Source organism: Tachysurus fulvidraco, chromosome 15 (assembly GCF_022655615.1).
Source record: "Tachysurus fulvidraco isolate hzauxx_2018 chromosome 15, HZAU_PFXX_2.0, whole genome shotgun sequence".
Classification (NCBI taxonomy): domain Eukaryota; kingdom Metazoa; phylum Chordata; class Actinopteri; order Siluriformes; family Bagridae; genus Tachysurus; species Tachysurus fulvidraco.
Genome location: NC_062532.1, coordinates 10419961 through 10430553, shown reverse-complemented (window position 1 = coordinate 10430553; position 10593 = coordinate 10419961). Strand labels below are relative to the sequence as shown.

The 10593-nt window shown below is 37.4% G+C and overlaps 1 protein-coding gene across 4 annotated transcripts; it reads right to left on the bottom strand.

The window, feature by feature from the left end:
• Nucleotides 1-718: 718 nt before the first annotated feature.
• otop2 (otopetrin 2) lies at nt 719-8600 on the bottom strand. Of its 4 annotated transcripts, none has more exons than XM_027141477.2 (7): nt 8558-8600; nt 5529-5912; nt 4234-4370; nt 3800-3858; nt 3503-3633; nt 1428-2242; nt 719-1159 (listed from the first exon to the last, which is right to left on the bottom strand). In XM_027141477.2, the coding sequence occupies exons 2-7, from the start codon at nt 5905-5907 to the stop codon at nt 989-991; spliced, it is 1692 nt and encodes a 563-aa protein (XP_026997278.1). In that variant the 5' UTR covers nt 5908-5912; nt 8558-8600; the 3' UTR covers nt 719-988. The 4 variants fall into 4 exon arrangements, with proteins under 4 accessions (XP_026997278.1, XP_026997277.1, XP_026997276.2 ...); XM_027141476.2 differs by having other exon boundaries at nt 5529-5909; nt 8558-8574; XM_027141475.2 differs by lacking the exon at nt 8558-8600 and adding an exon at nt 7343-7377 and having other exon boundaries at nt 5529-5909.
• Between the last annotated feature and the right edge of the window lie 1993 nt (nt 8601-10593).

Below are 10593 nucleotides of genomic sequence, written 5' to 3'. Positions count from 1 at the left end.
ACATACTGTTTTGTTTTTTCCACCCTGCATAAGTAAATAAGACTTCATTGGACAATATAAATGAGTCCATGCAAACAGATTATTTAGTTTTATTGTCTTATGAAGTGCAGGTTTCATATTGGAAGTACAAATATTTGTATTTCCTAATGTGTAGAATGAATAAAGTTTCAAGCTGTACATAATCATCACATACTGACAGTTCGGGGGGAAAAAAACAGTTGGTCGTGTTGCACCTGAAGCGTTTTGCTGGCATGGTTTTGTGTCCACTTGTCAAGGGCTCACTGGGTGTCAAACGTATGTAAATTATATCCCATGCTTCAACCAATTTAAATAAGAGATTTTGGACCGCTCTCTCATCATAATCATCATCATCAAACTAGGGGAACAACTTTTAGAAAATCAGTACAAACAACAGCTGTGCCATTATGTATTGAAGCTTTTCTGGCAGCTTGTGCTGGCCCAACACCTTAATAAGGAGGCTTTCATACTGATAGTTTAGTCTGAAAGAGATGGCTCGAATGAAAAATTGTTAATATGAAAGTTGTCATGTGGACCAGGCAGCGCACCACATGACAATAAACCTTTGACTTCCTCTGACTTTCTGAGGTGGTGTGAGTTTGGTGGTTGTGTTCTCGATGCACGTTGTAATAAACACAAATGCACCTATCTATACTATGGTCTATCAAGTCGATATAGTGTTATATCTATATAATACTATACTGAAACCAGATTAAAACTCCACGGAGTACTGGGAACAATCTCACACTGATTTGGACCACAGTAAATGTTCCCAGTGTAAAAATCACCTTTAATTTGTCACCCAACTGCATATACACCACACCTAATAAACACATCTTTACATGCATTCATTCATTCATTCAAACTTTTCAAAGTAAATATATTAGACAAATGTACAAAAATAGATAGTATCATTTAAAAAACAAACAGTTTCATAAAACATGAGCAGGTATTGTCTGAAGCTGTGGATTTATGATGTAAGGTAAACCTCTAAAAGACTGGCTACCGAGTGCATTCTGTAAAAGATACCAAAAGGCAGTCCAATGTTAACCACAGCCACCCACATGCTAAACTCGTAGAAATCCGTTCCAAGGGGGTTGTCAAACTGCGGCCGTGCTCCAAAGGCAGGTATGATCCAAAGCTGGAGAGAAACATGGACTTCTTTTAGCTGTAAATCATTCAAAATGCTCTAGACATTTTTTATATTAATACCCTAAATGAACCCCCATTAAAAATGAATGTGAGTGAAATCAGATGCACCCAAGTGTGATTGCTGTGTTCTTACTTATCTCTGACTGTGAAGGTAAATTCACAAGGGTTCGAATTACATGGACTGTATATTTGTGAAACCATAGGAAGACAATATTGCTTGTATTTTGCTAATGAATTTAGAAGAAAAAAAAACTCACAATAATGTTGGAAAGCAGCAGGAATGATGAGATCTCCTTGAGAAGCTTCCTCTTCCAGGGCAGGGGCTTGTGGACTGAGATGGCGATGGAGCCACGAGGGGTGAGTACGTTGCTGGACCTCCTGCGCTCGTCGTGTGCTTGTAAGGCGAGCAGATTGGAGAAGATGCTGGCACGGCGTGTGTCCTGGTGTGGCTCCCGCCGCAAGCCTTCGATTATGAATATGTTCTGTACGCAAAGCTCGACTATAGTGAGAACACTCCAAGCCAGGTTGAGAGCGTTGACCAAGCCGCCCACACTGATCCCTATCACGGCCACGATGGTAAAGTAGGAGACAGTGAGCTGGCCTACAGAAGCGCCCACTAATAGCCCTACATCCAGGGTGCGTGTTGGGTTCTTCCCCACAGCATGCTCACGCTGTTCCAGCCCGTATACAGCACAGCCGGCTGCCGCTGCCACAGTCATCAGTACCACCGTGGTTGTGTTGGTTACGTAGAACATGATGAGGGCCGTGTCTTTCCTTCCTGGCTCGTCAGATAATACATCCACCTCGTACACTACAAATATGGTCAAGCCAGCCACTAACACCAGGAGGCCGGTGGCCGGGCCGATCAGCACATCGCGCATGTGGAAGCGGTGCTCATGGTGACCATGGTCATCCACCAGCCGGCCCACATTTTTCCACATCACATAAGCCATGGCTGATGCAAACAGGCTGTACTCAATGTTGAATGGATAGAGGTAATAGTAGCCTTCTTCAAAGACACTGCAAGCCGCAATAGTGCACACGCAACTGCTGTCGCCATCAGAAGCACTAGCTAAAATCGACAGGAGAAAGGTTTTAAAATAAAAATAAAAAAACACGCTGTATCTTTGTTTCATTTCCATGGAATTTGTTTATCGCTTTTAAAAATAGTCACAAAGCAGCTTAACAGAAACCTGATGGACATTTACATCCTTAACGAAAATGTCAAAGGTAAGAGCAGCAATCAAAAACTCCCTGAGACGACATGAGGAAGAAAGCTTGCATATACAGTATAATTACAGCAGCTGTTCTTGGGTACAAGTCTACATTATCCAGGTGATATTAATAGCTGGAGAGAGAATAGGATTTTAACTGGGATCTGCAATAATTAAGGTGAGTATAAAGTCATTGTGTGTTTTCACTTTGCCTAATTAAGCACATCAGTTTCATCTTTATATGATTTCATCTTATACATATAATCATCTTATCACCATAACTTTATTTAGGAAGCTTTAAATGATCTTATTGGTAAATAAGAAACTGCTTGACAAGAAAATAATTTATGCCCTAAAATGGTGAAAGTGTGAGAATCATGTTTATATATTTTACCCTCATTAGGAAATCCAGTTTTACTCCGTATGACATTAAAACTGGCCACAAACTTGGACTCCATTGACTTCATTCATTCATTCATTTTTCTACCACTTATCCGAACTTCTCGGGTCACGGGGAGCCTGTGCCTATCTCAGGCTTCATCGGGTATCAAGGCAGGATACACCCTGGATGGAGTGCCAACCCATCGTAGGGCACACACACACACTGTCATTCACTCACACACTCCGGACAATTTTCCAGAGATGCAAGTCAACCTGTCTTTGGACCGGGGGAGGAAACCGGAGTACCCGGAGGAAACCCCCGAGGCACAGGGAGAACATGCAAACTCTATACACACAAGGCGGAGGCGGGAATCGAACCTCCCAACCCTGGAGGTGTGAGGCAAACGTGCTAACCACTAAGCCAAGATTCCCCCAATTGCTTGAATTGTATTTGCATAATGTCACGTGATGGGATCGACTGTCTTGTGACAAAATAACACTTGCTTTTCAAATTTCTAGTGAAATTTTGAAACGGTTTCAGCTGCAGAGACTTAACTAGTTTAGCCAATTAACGTAAAACATTTCAATTTAACAATGAAATATGTCTGGAATATTCTGAGAAAAACAGCTTTTGCAGCTTTAGCCCAATAATTCTGTAAGAAAACCATATTTGTATATTATTAACAAGGATGACAGCAATGTAAAGGGAAGATTGTGTGGCGATGTGGAATAAATACCTTTAAGTGAGAGACTCCGGGAACCAAAGCTACGTGTATCATTGGGGTATACAGTTTGATGGAGAGACTCTTCTGTCACTGCCATCATCCAGATCATCAGGTTTGTGGCCAAGGTGAGCATTAACCCAGAGCTAAACAATCACAGACACAAATCTGAAATCTTTTGAATCACATCATTTCAGAGACCCCATCGTTCATAGTAAGAACAACGAGCTTTACATTGTCACAAATGACACTAACGTGTCTCCCGTTCACACTGTACATTCATGCGTTTAAAAAAAGTACCAGCACACTTACCGAGTTATGTTTCTCTGCACTTGTACACAATCCTTGGCATGGATCCAGAGAAAGTAAGTCTGAAATGAAAAAGAAATAAGTTGCACAAAAATGGTTATAATAATAATAATAATAAAGTTGAGATATGAGATACTGAGGTGAGATACTTGGTCAGTCAATCTCAGACACCAAGAAGGACATTTAAAGATTACACTTCCAAAAGGAATTTAAATTAATGAGATAAAAAAGTAAGAATTAAGAATAAATAAACATAGTACATGGCCATAGATGAAATTGCATATAAGTATAGTGCCTTTATTGTTTATTTACTGAATACTGAGATGTATATGGCACATTGAAATATACATATTGCACAAGGCATAAAGTGACAAAATGAACTGTATTGTATACAAAGCAATGGAGTCTTATCACCAGCATGTCTGTGGTCAACTCACCTGCACCAAAATAAACATGGCTTGAACGGCAGGGAAGACGATTTTCACAGGTGAGTCGCAGTGCACGCGACCCACATAGAAGGCAATCTTAAAAACATCCATGATTAAGCTACAGATTCCAAACAGCACCAGGCCACCTAATGAAAAATCATGAGCAGATTGTTGATGTTAATGTGAGCGGTGTAATGTTATTCATAGACAACATAAAGCAAATATAGCTGATTTATATTTTCAATGGGTTTGGGAGAATTTTTGTTGAAAATGTAAATAAGCTACCATTTAAGGTAGCTTGATATCACAGCCCTGTTTAATTCTTAAATATGAGGCGAACGTATATAAGGTGTTCTAGAAAAGCACTGTTCTGGCTGAAATGCTTAAAAACCGAAACACAGGTTTAGTTCTTTACTGGTTCTATAGTAAAAGTGACAAATTAATAGGGACTTGTGAATTGAATGCTCTAGATATACTAAAACTAACAAGAAACTGAATTTAAAAAATATGCTGTTTTTTAACAACAACAAAAAAAAACAAATAATCGTGTTAAATGTCCTGATTTTTTTATAGAGTATCCAGTGTTAGCTCTTTCCAACTTTTCTGCTTTCATACATTTACTGTCAGATTATAGGTACATTTGTTTACAATGTTGTAGAACATCTGTGCAAAAAACAAATGTTCGGTCATGAAGTTTTTCCTGAAAAGTCTGTATTGTTTTCTGCTCGTATCAGCAAAGAACAGGAATCTGCAGTTATAGTGGGTACAGACACACAGAAGTTGGACAGCTGAAGGAACAATATCAGCTGATTTATTTTTATTTTTTTAATCATTTCCAAGAGTTTTTAACATCTGGTCTGTCTTTGGTTGTAAAGAGTAGTAATTTGAGTTACTGTAGTCATTGTGTGTAGCTCAAACAAGTTTGGCCATTCTCCTCAGACCTCATCAACAAGCTACAGAAATGCCACTCAGTGGATTGTTGTTGTTGTTGTTGTTGTTGTTGTTGTTGTTGTTTGTAAAAATATAAAAAAAAAAAGTGTGGTCGCTGATTACATTTACAGGCAATAGGGTAGAGAAACCACACACACACACACACACACACACACACACACACACACACACACACACACACACACGCACACAGACCCCCCCCACACACACACACACACAGATACAACACACACAGACATACACGCACAACACAGGACCCCCCCCCCCCCCCCTCACACACACACACACACACACACACACACACACACACACACACACACACACACACACACACACACACACACACATCCCACCTCTGAGCCACACGGGCCCGGCGTGCAAATCCTTATAGAGTACTGCCTCGTCCCCTCTGCACGTGTACGCTTTATAGAAGACCATCCAGGCGGTAGTGGAGACGATCAGAGCCACCAGGTAAAGCTGCAGGTGCACGCTGGTCACGTGTTGTGCGTTAAACACGCTGCCGCTGACGAGCGCGCATCCGAGCACAAGCACGTTAACGAGCACCGCGCCGGAGAGCAGCCATCCCCAACTGCGCGACGAGTCTCGCCATGACCCGGTGGAGGACAGAGCGATGCTGGCAGAACGCGTCCCCAGCGCGACGTGCGTCCCTGCGTGTTGTACCGTGGAGATCTGGCTCTCCCGATGTTCTAGCTCCTCTTTGGTGCTCATCATGCCTGCTTCGAAAGATAAGCCGTGGATGTACAAGCTCAGTTCATGCAGATCCATAAGCTTTAACGTGCCGAAATGCATTTTGTGTATTCTTTATTTCTGATTATTAAAGATGGACATTGACTCTCACGGCATAAAGATGGACATTGACTCTCACGGCATAAAGATGGACATTGACTCTCATAACAGTCATCTGCGATGGGATGACTTATAAGTAGGTGACTTTGTTCACGTGACTAACCCCACATATGATGCGTCAGGTAAGGCGTGGAAGTTAGAATATCCTACATTTAGGCTTTTATGGTACTTTAAACACAGTGATCCATATCAGTACAGGCTTTCTGGAGGTGTTAAGGTGATGTAAGTAAGCTTTTACATTATTTACAGGTAAGTTTAAAAGTGTAAATACCCATATGAAAAATGAGGGGGGAGACAAAACCCTTGGAATGTCATTATCATAAGCACCAAGATCAGATAGTGCATGTTAAGATGATGATGTTGATGATGATGATGATGATGATGATGATGATGATGATGATGGTGATGAAAATAATAATAATAATAAAATTGTTATAAATAAATAAAATAAATATAACTTTGGAAAAAAGTGTAGTGTAACAAACAATGTTATTATATGCCTATACTGTGTGTATATATATATATATGTTTTTTATTTATATACAGTATACAATATACAATAGATAGATAGATAGATAGATAGATAGATAGATAGATAGATAGATATGTAGATAGATACATAGATACATAGATACATAGATAGATAGACAGTCTTACAGCTATGCGCTTGTATCCATTGTTAATAAAAATAAAAAAAAGTAAAATATGAATACACAAGCCCACATGGATCACTGGGAAGCCAGTAAAGACTTTTTTGTCGAAGGGAGATGTTACAATAAACCTGATGCCCTTTGGCCACCCTGTGTTTTCTCTCAGTAATAAACCTTCCACCCCCTCATCTTTCATAATCTCAGACAGGATGGAAGCGTTTGGTAAATTACAGCACCTAACACACAGCAAAATGGTCAGCATGAAATAAACACCTATTGTGTGTGTTCACCTGGAATACTATTAATATTGTCCAAGGTGATTCAACATTCACAGTGTATATCAGACCTGCTAAAGCTATTATACAAAAAATGTGGGATTAAATTTAAATAAAAAATTATCATCACAATATTTTAAAGAAAAGGGTAACATTTTGAACCATTTATGAATCTTTAATCTTCTTTTCCGTTCTGGTCATGAATTATTTTTAGATTCGTTGGTTGTCTAAGCTGTCAGATACACGAACTAATGTCTGTTACATGTAGAACATTAATATAGTGTAAATGGGACATGATATAGTAATTATATAGTGATTATATCACAAGAAGATGACTGAAGTGCCAGGTAACAGCCAGTGTTGCTGGACAACTACCTGATGTTTTTGTTGTCCTGTTCACCACAACAGAAGCCTGAAACGTCAGCATTGATCATATGGTATAGCATTAGTCATTACTCCACCGTTATCACTATAGATAGCAGACAATGTACTAATGATTAATGGTAAAATCAACCTGCACATATCCTGATACATTTCAATCTGTTTCTTGTTACCTGAACAATTATTTGCTTATTATTGTGCTGTTCAAACACATTTTTTTCTCCATTGAAGAGCAACAGGTGAACGATTCCATTTTGTAATTTTCCTATTCAAAACGCATGGATATAACTGGTCTGCCATGGTGGTTAGGACTCAAATAAAAGTAAAAACACAGGGTTTTAAGAATTTGTAGGGACAACCTGGTATGCTAGATAAATTCATAAGAAATACGTATGAAAAACTACAAATTCATATTCATAGAAAAAAGGGTTAGGTTTTTTTTTTATCACACAAATGTTTTTGTCTTCAAGTAAATAATGATCTCAGCCCCAAGTGCTTTTTAATAAGCTTTCTAAATTCTGTGTAAGGTTATGCAGAGAGAGAAAAAAAACATCTCATGATGAAAGCCAACAGCATCCTAACTAATTTTATAGCAGACCTGTGGGGATTAAATAATTAATTAATTTAGAATTATTATTTTTGTGAATTGCAATGCCAGTGTCCTGGTAAAAAAAGGGGGGGGGGGATGAGTTACATTTTATCTTCATAAATCCTGATCCTGTTTGGATGATGGAATACTTTCAAAACTGCAGCCAGATCCAGTCATGTTTGTAACCCTTTCAATGAGTAGTTTTTTCAGGATGTTTACTCAGTCTAAAGTATGTGAGACACAGAACAAAGATCTCTTGCTATGGCGCTACTGAAACTGCTCTAATATACAGATGGTTAAACTAAGTTCATGGAAATGGTCATTTTGATAACACTGTTTGACCACTGAGATTATTTTAAACTTCAACGTCCAATGCAGGTGATAACGTTACTGACCGATTCCTAATTTTAGGAGAATTTTTTCTGTCCATTATATAAATCAGGTAGAGGGTAAATATCACAGAGATTCATATTACAAGTGTGATAAATTAAATCACAGCAGAAAAGAAACAAAATGCATTACCTCTAATTCATTGTAATGTCACATTAAATACATTAAGGTATACAAATTATACAAATTGTTGAACACAGAAAAGTTATTTCCATACGTTCAGTACTTACCTAGAGCGGTACCTGCCTGAGAGCCTCTGATAATGATGAGAACATTGCCACGGTCATGGTTTATATAGTTCATATATTCACACGGTATAAAAAAGATTTACAGCCACAAAGACATGAAGGGAAACTGTAATAAATAAAGATGAAAAATGTCTGTCATGAATAACCATATATCATATCCAATAAAAATCACATCAAATGTTATGAGATAATAGCTGGAAGTGTAACTATATTTATACCTGTAGACATGCGATCTCATCACTGAGGCAAAAAATGAATAAATAAATGAGAGGTAAATATACCAACCAACCAACCAACCAACCAACCAAATAAATAAATAAATAAATAAATAAATAAATAGATAAATAAATAAATAAATAAATAAAGAAAGAAAGAAAGAAAGAAAGAAAGAAAGCCTGATTACAGAGAATATCATTCAGTATTTTTTTTTTTTTTTTTTGTAGAAATAGGTGATTGATGAGTATGGGTATATTTTTCATGGATGGCTGTTTACAAGTTATGAAAAGTTAGTGCTTTTACTAATTATACTGCAGTGTTGATGAAGTCTTAAACCTGACCATGTCAAGAGAATCAATAATTCTATTGTCATTTCAACCATATATAGCTGTTTCAGTACACAGTGAAATGAGACGTTTCTCCAGTATCATGGTGCTACATAAAACAAAGACAGAGCTAAGGACTTAAGTAAGTTAGTCCTAGATACATAAAGTGCATGTGTGCAACCTGGTGCAAACAGTACAGGACAAAAGACAGTTCAAACAAAAAATACAAGACATTACACAAAAGCAGCTCCAAGCAGTGTACATACTGTATGTTCAATATTGCATGTGCAGAAATGAACACTTATAATAGCAGCAGTTACATGAGGTATTGTAATGTATTGTGCAAAACAGCAATTGACTGAAATGTGAAAGACAGCATGTGCAAAGAGCAAAATCAGTGTGCAAAACAGATTTTTTTTTCCAGATGGCAGGAGGTTAAAGAGTGTGTGTGAGGGGTGTGTGAGGTCATCCACAATGCTGTTGGCTTTGCGGATGCAGCTTGTTGTGTAAATGTTTATGATAGAGGGAAGAGAGACTCACTATCTGCTGCAGGGTCTTGCAATCCAATTAGACAGTATTGATGAATTTTAAATAGCATTAGCTATACTATAATTCAAATCTTACACGTATATAAACACACTTAATTTTATACTATTTTGGCATAATATTTTAATAGCATTCTGCCCATCAATTTTTCTCATTTTTTCATAGTATTTCTTATTATTTCTATTTATTTATTTAGTTAGTTAGTTATTTATATGCACAGTCTAAAGAAGAGTATCCGGGATTTTATTTCACTGCAAACGCTGTATACAAGTGTGACTGTGACAAATAAAATCTTGAATCTTAATGTTATTTTATCTAATGTAACAGGTCATTCACATGGACATATTTTTGGGCTAATATAAAACTGATTTTGAAAGGGGGTGTTAACTAACAAAGAAAAATGTGTTATTATTGACATAGTGAAGTTTACACAGGTACGTTTATTTAAGATTTATGGGAGGGTCTTGTGTATCAGTGCTTTGTAACAGTCAGTGGTTATGCCATAAGCTGAGGTTTTCTGACATAGGATAGTCTTTATGAAGGAAGACTTTACTTTGTGGCTTCTTGGTCAGCTGCAAGGGTTTTTTACTTATTAATTTTTTTTATTAATTTTTTTAATTTAATTAATTATTTTTTTAAAATAAGTAATTTACTTATTAATATTAATTTAATTAAGAGAAATAAAGCAGACTCTTGTGATTAAAGGACTGTTTATTACTGTTACAATGTAAGTGATAGGAGGAATTAACTTTTCTTACAGACGATACACAACCTTAAATGGTTAAAAAGGATGATGTGACAGGAACATAACTGGCTTCGATAAGAGAACTGAGAGTAACTCTTAAGAGACACACTAAAGGCAAATGAATATTCGTTTACAGACTGAATATTTTATTTACTTTTAAGTAAGTATGCAGAACATTATTTTTT

Bases quoted from the DNA above. Each gene is read 5' to 3' on its own strand.
- otop2 (XM_027141472.2), bottom strand. From the start codon at position 5,985: ATGCATTTCGGCACGTTAAAGCTTATGGATCTGCATGAACTGAGCTTG. The intron at 3,859-4,233 runs GTGAGTTGACCA...TTTTCATTTCAG, and splicing joins CCATGTTTATTTTGGTGCAG to ACTTACTTTCTCTGGATCCA. The intron at 2,243-3,502 runs GTATTTATTCCA...TGTCGATTTTAG, and splicing joins CCGGAGTCTCTCACTTAAAG to CTAGTGCTTCTGATGGCGAC.